The following is a 23814-nucleotide window of genomic DNA, read 5'->3' as shown; positions in this document are numbered from 1 at the left end:
TGTTATGCACATAATGCTTGTTTTTTTTTGGGGGTGAGGAGAACATCATACACACTCATTTTTTTCACACCTTTGTGGAGTGAGTGGTCCAGAATCAAACCCATAGAAAGGTCGTTGTTCGCCTTGTCTACCTGGTTATTGTCCCCACTTGTAGCATGTAATGCTTGTTGTCCTCGGAACATGTGTGTGGACACTTAGGCAATGTAGCTCATAAAAAAGATTTGGTTAAAAGAGCCTTTAGATCTTCATTTCCTTCTAAAGAGCGCACTGAAAAAGAGGAAAAGTTTGAAAACGTCATCAAAATGATTTGAAATTTGGCCTATAAAAGTGGTGATTTTGGATAATTGGCAGCCGCAAGATCACACCCACAGATCGGACGGCGAAAAATGCAGGCGGCGATGATACAAAAAAGAAACCAGGAAAAACAGGAACAAAGTCTACTTCAAACACTCCAAAGGGGGTTTGGCTTTTTGTGTGTGTTTTTTTCCTGCAAAGCTTTTCAAGCTTTTAGGCTATGGGGGATGATCACCTTCTCTCTGTTCACGGTAAGCATTCTGGCTCCCATCCCTTCCCCTTCCCCTTCCCGTTCCCCCGTTCCCCGTGCCCCTCCCCCTTCCCTTTGACACTTTTGTCTGTGCAAAGCACACTGTTTTTTCGCCATTTTTTCCACTTTGAGCTCTGGCTATGGTGGCCTGACCTTCTCTTCTATCTCCCGCCGCTCTTCAGGCTAGGAGTTTCAAAATCACAGTCGTCCTTTTTCGTCTAGTTGCTGACAGTTGATCGGTGGAGTGAGATTGGCAATGCTAACTGGGATCTCGCCTCGTCACTACTGGATCGGCCCGTAAGCTTACAGAAGTCATCGCCAGCAGTACAGTCCAGCGCCATGTCTGCAGAGGCCGTCCTTGAAGTCGCCGTCTACATGCACAGATTCCACAATCTGGACCTTTTCCAGCAAGGGTATGCCTGTCATCGCTTGCACTTCTTGTAAATGAAAAGCTTATTTTTTATAAGTCAATTTGCTGGGTATTTTTTATGCAGTTGGTATCAGGTCAAAGTCACTTCCAAATGGGAAGGATCTGAGGACATGCCGGGGGTTCCATCTCGTGTTGTACAATATGAAGGTAATGACTGTAACGCCTGCATTTTAAGAAATATCCAGTCTCTACAAACTAGGATCCTACATTGATCCGCCAGTGACAGTGTGAATGACGTCTGTACATTTGATTCTTATAGAACATATATCTCATAACAAATCATTGTTGGATTTCATGTTCAGCATAAGATAGTAAAAAATGACTATTCAAATTCAATGAATGTCCATGTACAAAAATACAGTGCATCACATCATACCTAGTCATTTCATGTTGATGAGTGTAACTCTGAGTGGGGCACAGGTTTACACTTAAATTTACCATAATCTTAAACATATGCCACTTAATTTCCCAAAACTATAAAAGAAAGATGTGCAAGTGTCACCACATAGAGGCCGGGATGGGCCAACACCCCCCCTCCTCCCCTCCGCATGCCCCAGGAGTAGTATATTACCCAAGGAGAAAAATATCATGTACAAGCTTTGAGGGCCTTCCTCCCCATGGGAGATGCCGGATTATCCATAAGCAACCATCATTTGACCATACATAGTAGCTATCATCAAAAGAAGCCCCAAAAATGCCATGGATGTGTGTAAATCTCCTCTTCTCGTCAATTACCTGATCATCCCCATCACCACGGGTCTTCAAGATGCCATATGTGAGAAAAACTCAGCTAAAGCAAATATATTGCCACATATATCATAAATCCAAAACACTCGTGAAATACGAACTGGGTCAGCTATAAAGCTGGTGTAGAACAATCTAGATAGCTTTAGGGACCATCCCAGGCACTATGAACAAGTTGGGCAGTAGCACCATGGGCAACCAAAACAGTTTGGGCTGCTCCAATAGAACTAGACAATAGGTACAGAATCTGGAACAATAGGTACATGTCATGTGCACACATGGACACGGCTAATCTCAAGGCTAATCCCTATTTTGGGCGGTAGATAAACATTAGGTTTAGGGTAGTAACGAGACCTTGGTAGGCGCTTGAAGGCTTCTCTGTGGATCAAGACTCATTGGCCAAGCATAGGAGGTGACACTTTAGGTCGGCAGCATATATATATTTACGAGTCCATGGAATTGGCCAACCAGGAGTTGGCCAGTTGAAAAAGGCTTCCGAGAGCCCATAAAAGACAAGGCATTGTTCATTTGTAGGCATCTCACCCTCTTTTGGGGTAGGTCAAGAACTAGTCCTAGATGGTCTTTAGATTCTCCTTTGCCAAAGGCCACAAAATCTGTACAGTCATGTTGACATCTTTTTGTACTATATAATTGTGACACACCTATGAGTATGCATGCCACAAATGTGTTAGAATTTGTGCATCTCATTGTGTGTGGGGATCGGGCCTTTTATTGGCACACATATGTATTTATCTCATTTGTGATGGTCGTGGGGTTATTTGCTGTAGTTGGCCAGCTCCAGAGGCCAGTCGTCTAGCTCCAGAGGCTAGTCGGCCAGCTTCACTCCTTCCCTATATAAGGCCACTCTCCTCACTTATTAACTAAGTTCTGTCATTCATAGGCACATGTTCTACACTATGTGCTGGCTGGTATTGCCATTGTAAAAGCCTCTTGCTACATAACATGATGTTCATTGTCTGATGTCTCTCTCTCTCTCTTTTGCTCTCCATCTCTCCTATGTTTTGATTCCGCACTGTGCAACGTTATCATGGTATCAATCGCTTAGGTGATCAGCACTTCAAGGCAGCGGCGGCGAGTTTCCTTACTGCAAGAAGTTGAGCATTTTTGGGAGCAGAAGAAGGCTTGCATTTTTTTGCTACATATGCAGCAGAGGGCTACGTTTTGTGTAATTTTCAAGGCGGCTGCGTTTTCCTCACCACTCAGTGATTGCGTTTTCCTCGTGAAGGCTGCATTTTCACATCGGTGGCTACGTTTTCTTCTAGGGTGCCGTGCTTCAGCTTTGGTGGCTACGTTTTTGTGGTGGCAGTAGCTCTCTCTCCTATGCTATCTTCTCCATCATCCGTTTGTTGGTGGTGCGTGGGCTTTGTTTTCAGCCCTGGGCAGCAATGAGGTGTTTCTTCCCGTGTGCCTCAGCCTTGCCATCACTTGAGAGGGGGCTATTGGTCCTGTGCTTTCGTGGTGTTGGCGTTTGGAGCAAATCCTTGGACAGCAGTTGGTGGTTCTCTTTTTCATGTGTGGAGCGCCACAGACTTGTGGCATCTTTAGTCTTCCTCTTCTTCGATTTATATACCTCCTTTGTGGGTGTTTTTCGGCAAGTTTTAGTGGATTGTTTGCTACTGTCCAGTCCCTTTCTCTCTCAGTTTTGAAAGGGGGTTGCTTGTTCCTCGTACCTTGTTCTGTTGGAGAAGTGTTGGAGATTGGGTGTGCATTGTGGAGTGTTCAGATCATCAGCACTAAGGCTTGCTTGCAGAGGTGTGCTATTGCTGTGGATATGGGTTCCCTCTTGGAGGAGGCATCTATCCTTGTTTCTCAGGAGCAGGTAAGGTTTCCTCTGTCGACGCAGCGGAGATGATAACAAAATCTGAGACCACAAGAGCAAGTAGAGTGCAGAAAATAGACAGCACAAGAGAAGGAGAGAGAGGCGTGTAACTCTTCTCTATACACAAGATCCCGCAATGAAAACAAGATACAATAGGTGGGGGGCCATGGGGCCATTTTATATGGCCCCATGAGTGCAGTTGGCTAGTAGGACAGCCGACAGGACATAAAATGCCCACGACTAGTGAAAACCATGTGTCGGCCAGCATCTTAGGGTCGGCCCTCGCACGTGTGGAGTCGGCCAGTAGCAGAGAGCAACTGGGACTGCCTGTGACCAGTCGGCCAGCATTTGGTACAGCCGACAGATCCTACACTGCCTCCCACACCCTGGAAAAATAGGGATAAATGGGGAAAAAATACGGGGAGTGAGGAAAAATGATAAAACACCTACAAAGGGCGGGCACACCCACAACAGAGGCCCTGGTGTTTGATAAAGACAGGAGATGACTTCTAACACCCCCTCTCAGCTCCTGGCTGTGAAATCAACCCTAGGGAGCTGGAGTGCCGCCTGAGCATAGCCTGAGGTAGAGACTTCGTGAAGAGGTCTGCCGCATTGTCCTCCGTCGAACAATAAAGTAGCAAGATGTCACCAGCCAAGATCATCTCACGTACAAAGTGATACTGTATCTCTATGTGATTGGTCCGGGCATGTAAGACCGGGTTCCGAGCAATAGCTATACAACTTTGGCTATCACACTGGATGACTGTGGGCTTCTTTTGTGGAAACCCAATCTCGCCTAGCAGCCTCCGCAGCCACACAACCTCGCAAGCAGCACCACAAGCAACTCGGTACTCTGCCTCTGTCGAAGATAGGGCAATAGTTGGTTGCTGCTCCAAGAAACTGCTCCTGAGCCGAGGGTAAAAGTGTAACCTGAAGTGAATCTCCTCGTGTCTTGATCTCCTCCCCAATCTGAGTCACTCCAACCTTGGAGTCTGAGTCCATTCCCTCCTGTGTAAAAGAGTCCTAGATCCTTTGTACTTTGCAGATACGGCAAGATCCGCAATCCTGCGTCCCAATGAGACTTCAATGGCGTTTGCATAAAAGAGCTCAATAGCCCCACGGAGAAACTCAAGTCCAATCTGGTGTTCAGCAACCAGATCAATGAACCAACCAACTTTCGATACTGCGAGGCATCAACTGGCTCACAAGGATCATTAACAGTTAACTTTGTATTCGGGTCCATCGGCGAAGTAATAGGCTTGCAGTTCTCCATCCCAACGGCCTCAAGCAACTCATGAACATACCGTTGTTGAGAGACAAAAAACCCCCTCTGGGTCTGCCAGATCTCCAATCCCAAAAAGAAGTGGAGTAAGCCTAGGTCGGTCATCTCAAACTCTTTTACAAGGCAACCTTCATCACGCCAATGTGCTCCACATGACCGCCGGTGAGAATGAGATCATCCACATAAAGGATGATAATCGTAACCATGCTGCGTTCCCGAAAGAGATACAGGTTGGGATCTGCAACCGATCTTTGAAAACCACTCCAAACAAAGAAGGAATCAATCTTTTGATTCCAAGCGCTGGGAGCCTGCTTAAGACCTTACAAGGCCTTACGTAACCTGTAAACCTGTCAGAATACGCAACGGAGATGATGACCAGATCTGGGAACATGAGAGCAAAACGCAGTGTAGAAAATCACAGCACAAGAGTGTGAGAGATAGAGGCGTGTAACTCTGCTCTATATACACAAGAAGATTCCGGAGTATGATACAAAATGGAATGGGGACTGGGGGTCTATTTATATGGCCCCATATACCAGTTGGCCTGTGCTACAGGCAACCGACTGGTCCTGAATCTCCACGACCAGCAAAAACCTCTAGTTGGCCAGTTAAACTGAGTTGGCCAGAACAGAAATGTGGTCAGGTACATGAAGGTTCAGTCGGCCAGCATAAAGACCCTCCTGTCACCACACATGGAAGCCACCCAAGCCATAGAAAAATGGGAAAAAATTAGGGGAAAAATACGGAGAGTGGGGAAAAATGAGAAAGCACCTCATAAGGGTGGGCACACCCACAACAAAGGCCCTGGTGTGTAAAAATAGACAGGAGATGACTTCTAACACCCCCTCTCAGCTCCTGGCTGTGAAACCAACCACAAGGAGCTGGGGTGCAGCCTGAGCAAATCCTGAGAGAGCGACTTCGTGAAGAGGTCCACCGTACTGTCCTCCGTCGAACAGAACTCTAGCAAGATGTCATCAGCAACGATCTGTTCACGAACAAAGTGCCTCTGGATGACAATGGGTTCCACCAGAGGAAGCCCAAATCTGCAATGCAACCTCTGTATCCTCACCACCTCACAAGCAGCATCACAAACAGCCCGATACTCTGCCTCTGTCCGCGACAAGGCAAAAGATGATTGCCTCTTACTGCTCTGTAAAACTGCTCCTGGGCCTGAAGTAGATCTCCTCATGTCCGGATCTCCTCCCCAAATTGAGTCACTCCAACTGTGGAGTCGGACTCCATCCAACAATCCCTCTCCTATGTACAAGAGTCCATGATCCTTCGCATGTCGCAGAAACCACAGGAAACGCAATCCTGCCTCCCAAAGAGTCATTCGCAACCATGAGCTCAACTGCCTCATCAGGAAGCTCCCGTCCAATCTGGTGTCCATCAACCAGATCAATGAACCATTCTGCTTCTGAGTCAAAGAGGCATCACATTGCTCTCACAAGCATCAACACCTGTTATGGTGCAAAAACAAGTCCTGGAAACCTGATGAAGACCACGCAAGGCCTCCTGAAACCTGTCATCCACCCCCTCTGAATCTGGAACCACAAAGCATGGAGTATGCACCTCCTTCTGCAAGTAATCAACTGCCACCTGCCTGGCTTTCCGAAAGGTCCCCGCGGAAAGAACATCCTCATCTACAAGAGGTTCTTTGTCCCGAATACTACGAGACATCAGAGCATAAGTTACCTGTTCAGTTTCCTCTGACTGACGAACACAAGAACTACCAACATCAGTACTGGAGAGTTCTTGCCAATTGCTGCCATCTACTGGCAAGCTATCCACCATTTGGTCCCGAAAAGCCTGCACCTGCAGCGTATCCACACTTAAGTGGCCATTGCCAGACTGCCACTCATCACAAGCCTGAGGATCTGGGAGAGAGAGTGCTGAAAGCTTGTAAACTCCATTCTCCACTCCGCCTTCCCAAACCACTTGGCCTGTTGCTTTGTCCCGGAGAGCAGCAAAATGCTCATCAAACTCTACCCGTACGCCAGTCTTGCAAACCTGATGCACTGACAACATATGAAAACCAAGTGACGGAACATACAACACCTGGGAGGAATGCTTCCCCCCTCTGCCATTGGGAACTATCTCCATCTTGCCCTCACTGTGAACTGGGATAGTGGATGTATCCCCAGTAAGAATGTGACTAGAAAGCTTGCAGAGATCCTGTAAACTAGAACGGGAAGGAGTCATGTGCCTAGAAGCACCACTGTCTAGAATCCACTCCCGAGTATCCGTTGCGGAGAGTCCTCCAATCTCCTCCTTGCCTGAAGAAAATGAAACATTGGTGTCCACCACCTCCAGGTGCACAAAAGCCGGAGTCTTCATGATTGTTGCTGAGGAATCTTCACCCTTCTCGGTCTTCCGCTTGGGACACTGCCTCCAATAGTGGCCTTTCTCGCCACAATCATTACAGGTCCTCTCTGCCTTTAGTTTCTCGCGGTCATTAACGGACTTCTTCTTAGAAGACTTCTTCTACGAAGCCTTCCCTTTGCCCGTGTTACGGCCTTTCGACCGTTGGCCAGTTAAGGCCTCCGAACCTCCACCCTGAGGAGGGTTCGTGAATCGTTCCTCCTGGTCCAGGACCATGGGCACAAGCTCCTCCCACGTTATGGTGCTGAGCTTGCCACTGGTAATCAAAGATGAGTAAAATGCTGAGTACTGAGAGGGCAAGTGCGACAGCAATGTTATGGCCATGTCTTCTGACGATATCTCCTTCCCAGCCTAAAGAACTTCCTACCGAAGAGCCTGCAACTTGTTAATATGCTCCCGCATCGTCGACGACTTTGCAGGGTTCATAACCTGCATCTGTACTTCCAAGGAAATCCTCTTCATGGGCGATACCCTGTTGTAAAGAGAGGCCAAATGCTGCCATTTACCTCTGGCCAGCGTCATATGCTTTACATGATTGATTACCTGCGGTGTGCAGTTGAGAAAGATAAACGAACGGACTCTGGCGTTGACACGATCCCACATTTGTGTCTGAGCCTCCCGGTCCTTTCGGATCGACGGTATCTCCCCTTCCTCTACTTCCGGCCGTGGAACACCAACAACGACGAAATCGGCGAGGTCGTAAGACTCCAGAACAGATTCCATCATAACCTTCCATATGCCGTAGTTGTTCCCGTCCAACTGACGGTCCACCGGGAATGTGGGGAGTGTCGGGCTCTTCACGTGCCTCTCTGCCATCTCAAACAGATTTGCCATTGCGGGGATGTACTCTGAAAAGGGTGGGTGGGTGGGAACAAAGAAGAACTAATACCTGCAAGTGGCTGTCCAGCAAATCAGCCCGCCGTTCTCTTGCTTCTCCTCTTCCCGAACAGTCTCGTACGGTCCACCAATCAGCCACACAACAGTCCCCCTCTTGCTCACACAAATCCCAAGAACTATCTAGAGCCTAGGCTCTGATACCATGTCAGAATACGCAGCGGAGATGATGACCAGATCTGGGAACACGAGAGCAAAACGCAGTGCAGAAAATCACAGCACAAGAGTGTGAGAGATAGAGGCGTGTAACTCTGCTCTATATACACAAGAAGATCCCGGAGTATGATACAAAATGGAATGGGGGCTGGGGGCCTATTTATATGGCCCCATATACCAGTCGGCCTGTGCTACAGGCAGTCGACTGGTCCTGAATCTCCACGACCAGCAAAAACCTCCAGTCGGCCATCTCAATTGAGTCCGCTAGAACAGAAATGTGGTCGGGTACATGAAGGTTTAGTCGGCCAGCATAAAGACCCTCCTGTCACCACACGGAAGCCACCCAAGCCATAGAAAAATGGGAAAAAATAGGGGAGAAATACGGAGAGTGGGGAAAAATGAGAAAACACCTCATAAGGGCGGGCACACCCACAACAAAGGCCCTGGTGTATAAAAATAGACAGGAGATGACTTCTAACAAAACCATCCCTTCTGATCCTGGAACAACAAAGCTTGGAGGCTGCTCAACATACTGTTAAATTAATGTATCTCAAAGTGTGGTGGTGGTCGGCCATCTTCTACACGTGGATATATAAAGAGCATCTGCCCCCATTGTAAATTCAATCTTCATTGCTAATAATCAAGTCAAGCATTGTTCGGCTCCATCTCTCTCTCTCTCTCTCTCTCTCTCTCTCTCTCTCTCTCTCTCTACGTGTGCGTGTGTGTTGCTTCCGCAAGACCATTCTTGACATGGTATCAGAGCCGTAGGCTCTCGACCCTTGGACACAAAGCACGAAGGTGGGTAGTACTGCAGACAAGGCGGCAGAGAGCAGCCAGAGCGCGGAGGAGAAGCAGCGACACACGTGGCTTGGGCAGCGTAGAGAAGGCCGACGCGTAGCGTTTTAAAGACATAAGTGTTTTTTTTAAAAACATTAATGCTTCTAAGCTAGCGTTCCCACCCTCCAAGGCGCTTGAAGCAAGTTTCTTCACACTTTTGGCGTTGATGAGCTCATTGAAAGTTGTACGGACAAGCTACTTCAACATGGCTCCACCGTGCTCGACCAAAGAAGGCAAGCTCATTGATGGGTCGAACCTTGCTCATTGGCAGTTACTTTTGACATTGGCTATGAAGAGTCATCCGCACCCGCGGATAGGAGGACAAGGTCTTGAACTCGGAGTCTTGGTCCCGAGAGGTGTTTTTGAGGATCATGATTACTGTACTTGGGCACTTTCCGATTCCCAGAGGATAACTTTTGACAAATTTCTATGGTGGTCACTGACATTGCTATGGAGGAGTACCATTTTGCAGTTGTACATACGCCCAGGTGGACAGATTTTGTTATCTTCACGGAGCAGTCATTATTTCTATCTTCTTCGGGCTAGTGGTGCAGAGGGGGATTGGAAGATGACAGCTTCAACGTAACCGAGGGTATACACCCCTCACATGTTTCAGCCAGAGAGAGGCACGTGAGCGGGAGAGGGGGCTAATCTAAGCTCTCAAACAAGTGTATGGGAACCGTGTGACGGAGTTCAAAGCACATGCATCTGGCGAGAAGAATGGCTTGACAACACTATGGACGTGCTTCTGTTTGCAGTTCATTGTGGTAACATTATGGACGGGATGAGTTCCTAGTTCATTGTCAGAGAATTTTGGGCGTCATGTGTCGATAGTTCAATGTTCAGGAGATCTTTTGGACGTGGGTGTTCTCAGTTCAATGAATGGAGGATCATGGATGTGGAGTTGTCTGCAATTCATTATTCTATGTGGCAGCTGAAGCTCAAGATGGCATTCCTTGAGGAGACAGGTTGTTTGGTGCATTTTTCGAGGTGTATTCGGTATCCGGCCGGTACTGAGGTGTCCATGGTTGCATCTACATCAACTTGGCTTGTTCATCTATGCCCACTATGAGCTACAGAGAGGGTGTTAAATTAATGTATCTCAAAGTGTGGTGGTGGTCGGCCATCTTCTACACGTGATATATAAAGAGCATCTGCCCCCATTGTAAATTCAATCTTCATTGCTAATAATCAAGTCAAGCACTGTTCGGCTCCATCTCTCTCTCTCTCTCTCTCTCTCTCTCTCTCTCTCTCTACGTGTGCGTGTGTGTTGCTTCCGCAAGACCATTCTTGACACATACACCTCCTCCTGCAGGTCACCATTAAGGAACGCAGATTTTACATCCATTTGATACAATGGCCACCTTTGAGAAGGGCAAGAACGGTCCGAATGGTGGTCATCCGTGCTGTCGGTGCAAAGGTATCCTCGTAGTCGATGCCTGGCCGTTGAGCATAACCTTTAGCCACAAGTCTGGCTTTGTGTTTGTCCACCGACCCATTTGACGCATATTTGGTCTTAAAGACCCATTTGACACCAATGACTGACCGTTTCGACGGCCTCGGTACCAACTCCCATGTTTTGTTCTTCTCGATGGCATCAAGTTCCACCTGCATGGCTTTCTTGTCAGAATATGCAGCAGAAATGATAACCAAACTTGACTGACCGTTTCGACGGCCTCGGTACCAACTCCCATGTTTTGTTCTTCTCGATGGCATCAAGTTCCACCTGCATGGCTTTCTTGTGAGAATATGCAGCAGAAATGATAACCAAACTTGGGTATACAAGAGCAAGTAGAATGCAGAAAATAGACAGCACAAGAAACACAGAGAGATAGGTGTGTAAACTCTTCTCTATACACAAGATCCTGCAAAAGATTGAATGAGGAAGTGGTGGGGGCATGGGGCCTATTTATATGCCCCTATGAGAGCAGTCGGCCAGCACTAAAGGGCCTCCACGACTGCATGAGCAGTCCGCCAGCAATGAAAAGGTCCACGATTGCATACATCTAGTCGGCCAGCAGTCCAGAAGCCCACGAATGATGTGTGGGCAGTCGGCCAGCCATAGGACTGCAGATGGGACAGTCGGCCAGCCCTGAAGTGCTCCTGCCAACCTCTGGCATCCCTCCCCACCATTGGAAAAAATGGAAAAAAATAGGGAAAAATATGGGGAGTGAGGAAAAATGATAAAACACCTTATAAAGGGTGGGCACACCCACAACAGAGGCCCTGGTGTATAAATATAGACAGGAGATGACTTCTAACACCCCCTCTCAGCTCCTGGCTGTGAAACCAACCCAAGGGAGCTGGAGTGCTGCCTGGGCGTAGCCTGAGGTAGAGACTTCGTGAAGAGGTCCGCCGCATTGTCCTCCGTCGAACAATAAAGTAGCAAGATGTCACTAGCCAAGATCTTCTCACGGACAAAGTGATACTGTATCTCTATATGCTTGGTCCGAGCATGGAAGACCGGGTTCCGAGCAATAGCTATACAACTCTGGTTATCGCACTGGATGACTGTGGGCTCCTTCTGTGGAAACCCAATCTTGCCTAGCAGCCTCCGCAGCCACACAACCTCACAAGCAGCACCACAAGCAGCCTGGTACTATGCCTCGTCGAAGAAAGGGCAATAGTTGGCTGCCTCTTGCTGCTCCAAGAAACTGCTCTTGAGCCGATGGTAAAATTGTATCTTGAAGTAGATCTCCTCGTGTCCGGATCTCCTTTCCAATCTGAGTCACTCCAACCTTGGAGCTTGACTCCATTCCCTCCTGTGTAAAAGAGTCCCAGATCCTTCGTACTCTGCAGATACTGCAAGATCCGCAATCCTGCGTCCCAATGAGTCTTCAATGGCGTCTGCATAAAAGAGCTCAACAGCCCCACGGAGAAGCTCAAGTCCAATCTAGTGTTCAGCAACCAGATCAATGAACCAATCAACTTCCGGTACTGCGAGGCATCAACTGGCTCACAAGGATCAGTAACGGTTAACTTTGTGTTCGGGTCCATCGGCGAAGTAATAGGCTTGCAGTTCTCCATCCCAAAGGCCTCAAGCAACTCATGAACATACCGCTGCTGAGAGACGAAAAACCCCCTCTGGGTCTGCCAGATCTCCAATCCCAAAAAGAAGTGGAGTAAGCCTAAGTCGGTCATCTCAAACTCCCGTGACAAGGCAGCCTTCGTCACTCTAATGTGCTCCACATGACCGCCAGTGAGAATGAGATCATCCACATAAAGGATGATAAGCGTGACCATGCCGCGTTCCCGAAAGAGATACAGGTTCGGATCTGCAACCGATCTCTGAAATCTAGTCCGAATAAAGAAGGAATCAATCTTCTGATTCCAAGCCATGGGAGCCTGCTTAAGACCATACAAGGCCTTACGTAACCTGTAAACCATCCCTTCAGATCCTGGAACAATAAAAACTGGAGGTTGCTCAACATACACCTCCTCCTGCAGGTCACCATTAAGGAATGCAGATTTTACATCCATTTGATACACGGGCCACCTCTAAGAAGAAGCAAGGGCAAGAACGGTCCGAATTGTGGACATCCGCGCTGTCGGTGCAAAGGTATCCTCGTAGTCGATGCCTGGCGCTGAGCATAACCTTTAGCCACAAGTCTGGCTCTAAGTACCAACTCCCAAGTGTGGTTCTTCTCGATGGCATCAAGTTCCACCTGCATGGCTTTCCTCCAAGTATCCTGTGAAAGGGCTTCCTTTACGGAAGTGGGCTCTTTGTCTCGCATGATATGAGACATCAAAGCATAGTTCACCTGAAGAAGCTCCTCTGTGTTGCTTTTATCTCGGACTCTATGTGATCTTCGAGGGCCGTCCTCTGTGGTCCACTCGGAGGGTAGCTCCGTGACACCTGACTCCCGAAGGGTGTCTAACAACCACCTAGGTACTCGAACAGATCGTGGAGCCTCCTGTGGTCGCGGGGGCTCTACTCCAGCTGCGGGCTCAACCTCCTGTACTGATTGAGGTTGATCAACTGGAATGATGGTCTGGGAATCATCATCAGACTCCTCTGGATCTCCAAGAAGTGGTGGCTCCTCGGCAGTGGATATTGGAACATGCTCGTCAAAGACCACATCCTGGCTGACAACAATCTCGTTCGTGTCTGGATCATACAACCTGTATCCCTTGGAAAGAGAGTTATACCCCACAAATACAAGCTTGCGGGACTTGGAGTCAAGCTTCCCCCTCTGCTTCTTCGGAATATGTACATACGCATCACTCCCAAAGACACGGAAGTGCGAGACATCAAAAGTATGCCTCAAATGGAGTCATATGGGGTACTGAAGTCGTCGGAGATCGGTTGAGGGTATGGACAGCCGTTGCCACCATAGTTTCCAGAAATGCCGTTTCTGGCCCACCGAAACGTGGAAACGTTTCGGAAACGTTTCCGTTTCCAGAAATGGCGTTTCCAAGGCGTTATTTTTCCAGGGTTTAGAAACCCGCGTGCTCTCTTTCGCCGGCATTTTGCGCGCTTGTTTCCGCCGCCTGTTTGGAGCTGCTCTACCCATCTACCTTGCCCTCTACCCCTCTACCTCCACATCAGCCCTCTACCACGCCCTCTACCTCTCTACTTGGGGCCTCCACCTTTGCCATCTAAGCTCTACCAAGCAAGGAGGAGTCGCACCTTGGTCGCAGCCTGCAGGACCAGAAAAACAGCCTCCCTTCTCGAATCTCTCCGAGTCTCCCGACCTCGAACCACACAAGTAAGTTAAGTAACATGGCTCGGACTCCGGATCCTTTTTGGCAGCATGTGGAGCAAGTGGGGGGTTATGCAGGATCTGGTGGCTCTAGGAAATGGAGATGTAAATATTGTGGGTTGGTCAAAACGGGGAGTGTCTTCCGTGTGAAGGACCATCTTGCTCATGTTCCAAACAAAGATGTAGGGCCATGCCCCTCTGTTCCTCTAGATGTTCGGAAAAGCCTTGAAATGTGGAGGCGAAAGCGTTTGGCCATTCCCGAAGAGGAAGTATCTACAGCAATGGGTGGTCAAGAGCATGAAGCTGGTTCAAGTCAAGCAGCAGCAGCAAAGAGGGCCAGAGGCAGAGACACAGGATCAAATTTCTCCTCTACCTCAGTGTCGGGTGTGCATGCAAGGAGGACTCCTTTGCCAGGTGATGTATCACATTCACAAGACACCCCTCCAATAAATACTGTACAAAGGGCTAGCAACCAAGCAGGATTTCAAAAGCAAGCAATTGCAGAGGCAACTAGGGAGCTCACCCGGATGTTCATACGGTGTGCCATTCCCTTTCATGTGGCCAAGACAAATCAATGGAGGAAGACCATGAGGGCCATCAGCCGCATTGGATGCGAGTGGGATGGCCCTACATCTGAGGCTCTGCGGACACGAGAGCTAAAGCGGGAAAAATCATGCATAGAAGTGCAGCTACAGCCCTTGAAGGAAACATGGAAAAAGTATGGCTGCACTGTATTGTGTGATGGGTGGTCAGATGTACGCAGGAGAAATGTATACAATGTTTTGGTGTCATGCTGCAAAGGCACTATGTTTTTGAAAGCCATTGATGCCTCCCTCCCAGGTCTCACAGTTACAGGTGCATTTATTTGGACACATATAAGGGAGGCTATAGTGCAAGTTGGGCCTGAGAATGTTGTGCAGGTGGTGACAGATAATGGAAGTAATTGTAAGTCTATGGGCTCTATGCTAGAGGATGAATTTCCAGCCATTGTGTGGACCCCTTGTGCATCACATAGCCTCGACTTATTGATTGAGGACATAGGTCAAATACAATGGGTTGAAGTCATGGTCAAAATTTCTTTTTTGGGACATGTCATTTGCGAGGATGGAATCTCGATGGATCCGGAGGCCATTGTTTTGTGGCCCATAATGTACACAAGCTTCGTGGATTTCTTGGCCTTACAGTATTTTATTGGTGTTTTGTGGAGCATTATGCCAGGGAGACCAATCCTTTGACAGATGCTACAAAGGAGGATCGGGTATTTTGTTGGACTTCGATTGAGCAAGCTTGTTTTGAGAAGTTCAAAGTTATTGTGTCATTTGCTCTCGTTCTCCAATTATTGGATTTGGATGAGCCCTTCACGGTTTGCTATGATGCTAGTGGAGGCGGCCTTGAGCAATGTTGCAGTAGCATGGGCACATGCAGAGTATCTTTAAAATACGTTTCAGGAGGCATAAATCGGACTGAAACCTTTTTGAAATGTTTCATGTTGTGAAACACGTTTTTTATTCAACATGTTTTTTTGCCCCAAAAAAACCTTATCGAAATGCGTGCATGCAACGTGCTGGCTATCTTTGTGTGCACGCATATCCTGGCCATATCTCTGAATGCGCAAGTCAAATCGATGTGGCTGATTGATTCGTGAAGGGGTTGACTTGCCTAGGTGCTAGTGCAGTGGATACACGGGCTGGTTTTTGGTACTTGTACCTCTATGTTTCACAAAGCTTTTTTGCGTTTTTTCTTCCTTGCATTATATGCAATAGATGGTACGAGCTTGTCCCCAAAAGTCCTATAAGTGTTGGCCAACACAAAACTAAGTCCTATGGGTGTTGGCCAACACAAAAATAAAGCATAATGGTGTGCTTAAAGAGAAAAAATGGGGATTTTTCCCCATGACCTACAGTGTCTTAGGTAACATGGTTTTTTATTTCCAAGATGCCTTGCCCTCAGGATCCCTTGTGGAACAATGTGACATGGGAGAGTAAGTATATAGGCTCGGGCTTAGGAAAATGGAGGTGCAAGTTTTGTATAGATGTGCATCTTGGCAACATTACATTGGTTAAAGGCACACTTCACACATACAAAGGGCCATGGGGTGGGACCTTGTAAGGCTGTACCAAGGCACATTTATGAAAGTTTGAAGGCTTGGAAGGCCAAGGAACTAGGCATTCCTCTTGAGGAGCTTGTGGATCTTGAATATTTAAGAGCCTGGCATGGAAGAGCAAGATTCTACAGTTGGTGACATGCAAAGTCAGCACACTATTTATGTTGCGAGTAGCTCTAGCTTAGCACCTCGAGCAAAGAGGACCACTTTACCTTTTTTGAAGAAAGGGCATGTGAAGGCAAGGTTTCAAAAGGCTGCCACAAGGGAGGCAACAAGGGAGATAACCAAGCTGTTTGTTCAATGTGCCTTGTCCTTCAATATTTTGTGGACTCCTTGATGGAGGACAACAATCAGGGTAATCTCACACATAGGTAGTGAGTGGGATGATCCCTTATATGAGGCCGTGCGTACTACAATGCTTTGGAAAGAGAAGCTAGTAGTAGAGACAAAGATGGAGCCTCTAAAGTTGTCATGTGCATCAGCAATGCCATGGACCTTCTCAAGACTAGATCCAGAAGAGACAAACAGATAAAGACCATGAACCAGTAGAAGAAGGACATGGAGCAGGACTTGGAGCAAAGCATGGATCAGAAGGGCTGTCGGCTGCAGGCCAGAGGGTGCTGGCAGCAGGCGCATCCAAGAGAACCAGTCGGCTGCATTTTAATTGATTTTATGAATCAATAACTGGCCGACCAGCAGTCGGCCAGTTTCCCACATGCTCCAAGGCCTATATAAAGACATACTTGCTCAAGGTCTTAGTCATTCTCTCCCACTAGGGAAGTGGATCCTTAGAGGTCCCATAGGGGACAGAATTTAGGGTTAACCACCTTTTTATGGAGGCAGCCCATGGCTGCAAAGATGTGTACCTTTTTGTACCATAGTATATATTGATTTTCCAGCACTTCTCACTCTCTCTCTACTCTCTCTCTACCTGCGTTTTTGCATCAGATGGTGCGTTTTGCATCAGAAGGTTTTCCAAGAGTGTTTAGGGCTGAAAGAAGACTACCCAGAGCTTCCGCGCGTTACATTGGTATCAGAGCATCAGGCTCAGCAAAGCTAAACACTGATTCAGTCCCAGATGATGGTGTACAGGTCCAAGGTACAGGAAAGTACACGGATTCGAAGCCCAAGGCAAGAACACAGATCGGGAAGAACTCCCAGGAGGTTTGTTGGTGGTGTTCCACAGTGCCAGATGGGGATAGCAGTTCCGTGAGCCAGATAGGTTCTAAGGGAACGGTCCCAAGGGAGGTTGATCCTCCAAGGGTGATGTGAGAGTGCCAGACTCAGTTCCAGGAACGAAGACCAAGACGGTGTTCAGAGTCAGGGCAGGAATGGATTGTGGACTAGAGGAAGACCAGATGCATAGATCTTCATCAGAGACAGAGTGGTTTGGAGAACAGATCGGATTTTCAGGGAAAAAGGTTTGCCAGGGATGGATGATGACAGAGGGACTTCGGGACAGGATTGGGATGATGACAGTCATCCAAGAGCAGGTTGGATTTCCGTCATCAAGTTTAGCAGAGGGGGATGTCATGTGCATCAGCAATGCCATGGACCTTCTCAAGACTAGATCCAGAAGAGACAAACAGATAAAGACCATGAACCAGTAGAAGAAGGACATGGAGCAGGACTTGGAGCAAAGCATGGATCAGAAGGGCTGTCGGCTGCATGGAGGCTGACATCAGCATGACCAAAGGGCTGTCGGCTGCAGGCCAGAGGGTGCTGGCAGCAGGCGCATCCAAGAGAACCAGTCGGCTGCATTTTAATTGATTTTATGAATCAATAACTGGCCGACCAGCAGTCGGCCAGTTTCCCACATGCTCCAAGGCCTATATAAAGACATACTTGCTCAAGGTCTTAGTCATTCTCTCCCACTAGGGAAGTGGATCCTTAGAGGTCCCATAGGGGACAGAATTTAGGGTTAACCACCTTTTTATGGAGGTAGCCCATGGCTGCAAAGATGTGTACCTTTTTGTACCATAGTATATATTGATTTTCCAGCACTTCTCACTCTCTCTCTACTCTCTCTCTACCTGCGTTTTTGCATCAGATGGTGCGTTTTGCATCAGAAGGTTTTCCAAGAGTGTTTAGGGCTGAAAGAAGACTACCCAGAGCTTCCGCGCGTTACAAAAGTTGACTTGGAGCAAAGTATGGTTGTACTTCGGTGTGTGATGTGAGAAAGAGGAATGTATATAACATTCTTGTCTCCTCATGCAAAGCACCATGCTCATGCGTGCCATAGATGCCTCCATGGTGGGCATCGTGGTGACAGGGGAGTTCATCTTCAGCCATATATGCCAGGTTATACAAGAGATTGGCCGAGACAACATTGTGCTGGTCACGATAGACAATGGATCAAATTGTGTTTCCATGGGAAGGATGCTTGAAGAAGAGTTTCCAAAGATTGTCTGGACACCTTGTGTTGCACATAGCCTTGATTTGATGATAGAAGCTGTGGGAAAGCTTGATTGGGTGAGCAACATTTTCTCAATAGCCTCTAGCATGTTGAAGTTTGTCACCAAGAGGCCCAAAGTGTTGAGTATATTTAGAACCAATAGTGATCTTGAGCTCTTAAATCATCCAAAACCCGCTTTGCCTACATGTTCATTGTGGTGGAGAATGCACCATGGCCACATGGGATGGCAGAGATGCACCAAAGTCAGTGTCATTTGCTCGTATGGTCATGAGGGAAAATTGGTGGCATGATGCACAAACACTTGTGAAGATACTCCAACCCATGTATAGTGTTCTTGGTTCACAGACATGGAGGGGACTACCATTGGGCTCCTCTATGAGTTCACGGGCAAGATTAGGAAAGCCCTTGATGCTTGTACAATATTGTCTCTTGAGAGGTACAATGAAATCTCGACTCTTACACTTACTCTTGAAGTTGGAAGTTGGAAGCTGGATGGAAGTATAAAGTGTATGGCATATGCTTACTCCTTGTGTTTTCACTTGCAACTTTGAACTCATATGCAGAGCTCAAGATATTAGGGAGATATGGAACCAACATTGGGATTGGTTTCATAGGCCAATCCATGCATCCTCTTTGGAGAAGTGAGGAGCAATACTTGAATGAAGAGCCGGAGTTGGGATGGAACTCTTACATTTCCAAGCTGGTAGATGGTGATGTGGAGCTTATGAGAAAGCTAGAGGATGAGCTTCTCATACATCAGAACAACAGCCACATATTTGGATGGGCAACGATAAAATTGAGACACATAGTTGGAGTGTGTCTTGGTGGAAGAAATATCGCATTGGTACTCCAAACTTGGTAGGTCACTAAGTAGTAAGTAGATCATCATCCCTTGGAACCGCTCTCCTGAAAGCCTTTCTTGGTATGCCCCAAGTGACATCTGATTCACAGGGTTGCCATTCCCCTTGGGTCTTGTGGAACACCACCAACCAACCTCATGGGAACTTCTTCCATGTCTTGTGTTACTCTCCTTGGACTGTGCACCTTCATTTGGGACACCATCAGTGCTTAGCCTTGCTGAGCCTAATGCTCTGATACCAATGTTACATGCGCGGAAGCTCTGTGTCTTCTTTCAGCCATAACCACCTTTCCTTGGAACACACAGATGCAGCCATGTAGAAGCAATGGTTCACTTAAATCTACAGTATATCAATAATACCAAAAGTATGTATGTATATACAAAGCTGGTGGCCATGGGCACACCCAAAAGGTTGTCTTCACTCAAAAGTCCTAGTCTATGATTAAATCCCAAGCAGTGTCACATGGGACGTGAAATGGGGACGGGGACGGAAAAGATTGAGAATGGCCATTCCTTGTGACTATAGAGTGACATGGGACGGGAATGGTAACGGGGAGATGCTGCCATCCCCTACATTCCCGAGTCTAAAAATGCCCATTCCCTGTGACTATGATCCCAAGGTAGGAATGAGATAATGAATACAAATGCTTGCTTAGCTTTATATAGCCTCACAAGCAGCTGGTCGGCCATTGAAGAAGTTGTCGGCCTGTTGAGGACTGTCCCGACTGGATATATATCATTATAAGTGCATCGATTTGCACATGGGTTCACACGTGGGTCTCCTGGCTGTTGTTGATAGGATACAGGACCCCCAAAGGAGCCGTTGACTGCTGTCCAGCATCATTTGATGCCTAACCAGGTTGCCAAATCCAATGCTTCAGCCTTGCAAGAGCACCATGTCCACCATGTCCATGTGTGCACATGACAAGTATGGTAGGTACATGGTGGCGATATAGCAAGTACAATGGTTGGTATAGCAAGTATAGTGGCAAGTACACGTGAAATAATGAGAACACGCCATATAAAATCTAGAGAGGTAGAGTATCGCTAGTTTAGGGCAATAGAGCTTCGCAAATGGACAGAAGGCTCCAATTTGTAGATTTGTGGCTCTCATGAGCTAGAATGGCAAGTGAATGTCGTAATGACAAGTGGAGAGTTGAGGTGACAAGTGTGAGGCCACTTGTCTCACCTGAACAAGTGTGAGGGCCACTTGTCTCATTTTGATCCACAATGCCACATGTCCTGCTACCAACCTTGTATATGTTCACATTGCCACTACAGGGGGGATTTATGGGCATATAATACATGGTTCTAGTGCCACATGTGAACAAGACATAACTAGTGGCACTTTTTTCCTTTGGGTTTTCCCCCCTAGCACAAGTTGTGAAAGGAAACCCACCTTTTCATTATTGTTGTATATTGATATAATATGTCGGTTGACTTCTAAGCTCCATACATTCGAGTGCAATCTATAGCTTTGCATCTCTATCCATCACCATCTCGGTGTACTGTGTATGTGCTTGCTTCTCTATGTGTAACCCTAGCTTCCCTAGGCCAACATCGGTTGGCTGACATTTCTGTTGGCCACACATGAAATTCTTTTTTCTAGGATTATATGTGGAAGTGTACCTTGTGCCACCTTAATAAAGCTAAAAGGCTAAGAGCTGGAGGGTTATTGCAGCCTTTGCAAATTCTTGAGAACAAGTGGCAAAGTGTCTCGATGGATTTTGTAGTTGGATTACCCCGGACTAGTAGAGGCCATGATTCAATCTGGGTCGCTGTTGATTCATTGTTAGTGAAGAGTCGCGAGTTGGCTCAGCTCTTTTTGGAGCAATTGTATAAGCTTTATGGATTGCTTGAGGAGATTGTTGACCAGGATCCCAAATTCACTGCACAATTATGGCAATCAATGTTTTCCAAATTGGAAACACGCTTGGGCTTGTCATCTTTGGATCATCCCAAGTCGGATGGTTAGACCAAGAGGACGAACCTGACTATGGAGGATATGTTGAGAGCGTGTGTCCCCAAGAGATAGTCTGAGTAAGAAAGGTATCTTCCGTAGATTATCTAGTTCCAATCAATAGTGGATTTCTTGCAAGATATGCAAGATATGCTGAAAGTTGCAAGGGAAAGCGTAAAGAGTGCTCAAGATCGCACTCAGTATTACGCTAACCAGATAGCGACAGGCCTCGGGAGTTTTACATGAGGGCCTGTGGTGGGTGACAGTGATGAGATTGTGCCATTGGAGGAGATATCTAATCTCGAGGACATGACTAAGTATATTCCTATGGAACCCAAGTTCGTTCTTGATCAATGTACTAGACGGTCTCGACATACCATCTATTCAGAGTACTTGATCAACTAGAAAGGATGGTTTAAGGTTGAGGCTACATGGGAGTCAATGCGTAGTCTGAAGAGTCGCTTCCTCGGATTCATTGATGAGGACATCAATGATTCTTAAGGGGGGAAGTATGTTATGTCCCAAGGCTAACCAAGGTTAAGACTTTTAGGTTAGGCCTTAACCATGGCCTAAGGGTAAGGCATGTTAAGTGGGGGTAAGTAGCTTTTATGAGATGTGCTATATTTGGCTTCTAGTGTATAGGATACCTATATATGTGACTTAATGAGTCAGTTCGAGGGGTAGCTCTTCAGACCTTGACTTGACTTTGTGTTAACATCCGATGGGTGTGTACTTGTGGTATGGGACGGCATGGACTTTGCACATGGAGCCATGTCTCTGATGCTACTATCCCCGTATGCTTTGGGGTGAGCTTGAATGGTTTTATGGTTGGGTGGTGAACTAGATGCATGAGTCTTTGTGTGTTCTCCTTTTTGTTTATACTTAATCGCAGGGTCTGTTATCGTGGGGCCTTGGCACAATTAGTATTAGGGCAATAGTGTTCTTGAAAGCCTTTGGAACGAGTTTTTAGAGGATTGTGAGAGGCTGCTTTGGAGTTTCTTCCCGCAGAGGAGAGCTGCAGCTTTAGGGGGAAACGTGGTACACACGCATCACCTGTTGTATGCAAGGTGCAGGTAGAGGGAACATGCTAAAGAGCTTCTGGAAGTAGTCCTCAAAGGATAGGTGGCGGCCTTAATAAAGGAGGGAGACCCCTCAAGCGTCACTGTTGGGGGTAGTTGCAGCTTTGATGTGGAATGGACACTCTTGCATCAGCCCTATGTTCCAAGTGGCAGCAGCAGGAGAGTGCGCACAAGGCAAGCAACAAGCATGGTGCTGCTTGAAAGCTGGCCAGCTAAGGCTGGCAAACTAAGAGATTGGGCTGGCCCATTTGTGGGCAGCCACTTTGTCTTTTCTCCTTACAAGTACAGCAATACCTTTGTTAGCACTTGGTTTTGTGGTTAGATTGCTTGACTATGTGATATGAAATGTTGTTTGTAGCTGTAAGGGGTCTTTTTCGATGCCATTTGCTTCAATCTGAGCAAATTTTGAGTCAAGTAGTCTTATGTTGTGAGGGTATGATTCTGCTTTTCCTGTAACTGCCTATATAGTTGGTTACTTGGCATTTTGACAGTCTCTCAAAGTGTATACTTGTGCAGCACCAGATGTTACAGATGACTCTGCTGCTATATGGCAGATAAATGATGTTGACCATAGCTTCTGCACCCGACCTTTTCGGATCAAGTATGCACGGCAAGATGTCTATCTGGCCGTGATGATATCTTTCAACTTGTCTCTAAGAGCTGTTGAGGTAAGCCTAAGACTTATTAAATTTTCATATTTGTGGGGCTCTAATGATGCAAATTATGTGCATAGTATCATGCTCAAAACTTTTATTTGTTGGCCTGATTTTGTAGAAGGAAGGCTTAGGTGATGAATTGGAATTTTGTCTTAGCATAGCTAACAATTATTAGGGATTATTTGAAAAATACCAAATCAGAATCCCCTTTTCTCTTCCTTTATATCCCCATTTCCCCTTCTTCTCCCATGATGTGTGTGTGGGCACGCGCGCGCGTGTCCAGACAACTAACTCATGCAGGGACAAAGGAGGCAAGAAGAACAGAGCCAGTGCCAGACACTCCTTAAATCGTTCTTCCAGAGCATGGATAGTGCTGAGACGGAGAGACGGATGACAAGGAGGAGACCAAGTGCCCCAGATTAGAGCATACATAGAGAGATTGCAGCCATAGGGAGCATCCATCGTGATGTCCAAACACCCAACTGCTGCTAGACACTCTCAGACGATGATATGCAGAACCTATAAAAGACCCAAAGCTCAGTAGAAGAGTTTACCGTCCATGCAATGCCCTGCCCAGACACATACTACTTGGGTATAGAGGACCATTTTGATCCTATGGTGATATATGAGCCTGGATCCCCCTCAAGTCCATAACTGGATGAGGTCTTGAGATTTGCAACTGTACTAGGCTTTGATATCTGCCTTCATTGTCTGTCGGCGTCTTTGTGGCATACCTTTGACTCTCTCTCTCTCTCTCTCTCTCTCTCTCACGGCATGGGAGACGTCCAGCTTGAGTACTCACCATGGAGGACATTGAGGATATCCGCCATCGACCGATGAGAGACATCTTTGGATAGTGATGTGTATGATGCTTACCTTTGTTGTTGGAGTTTTCCTCCCAGATGTTATCCATTAGGAGCTCCTAGTA

General features: G+C 47.1%; 1 protein-coding gene across 5 annotated transcripts in view; it reads left to right on the top strand.

The window, feature by feature from the left end:
* Positions 1 to 428: 428 nt before the first annotated feature.
* The window catches only part of LOC147607838 (uncharacterized), a 37621-nt gene continuing 14235 nt past the window's right edge, over positions 429 to 23814 (top strand). For 2 of the 5 annotated variants that reach the window (XM_086790091.1, XM_086790089.1), the window contains exons 1-4: positions 442 to 545; positions 777 to 957; positions 1039 to 1121; positions 22747 to 22898. In XM_086790091.1, the coding sequence (XP_086646217.1) occupies positions 515 to 545; positions 777 to 957; positions 1039 to 1121; positions 22747 to 22898 (447 nt within the window). In that variant the 5' untranslated portion in view covers positions 442 to 514. Of the gene's footprint in view, positions 546 to 726; positions 958 to 1038; positions 1122 to 22746; positions 22899 to 23814 lie in introns of all 5 variants that reach the window. The other 3 variants (XM_086790093.1, XM_086790090.1, XM_086790092.1) reach the window with 3 other exon arrangements.

Source organism: Cibotium barometz, chromosome 54 (genome assembly GCF_041138505.1).
Source record: "Cibotium barometz isolate CiBa-2024 chromosome 54, ASM4113850v1, whole genome shotgun sequence".
NCBI classification, from domain to species: Eukaryota; Viridiplantae; Streptophyta; class Polypodiopsida; order Cyatheales; family Cibotiaceae; genus Cibotium; species Cibotium barometz.
Note: the sequence above shows the minus strand (reverse complement) of the source record. Positions and strands in the feature narration are given on the sequence as shown.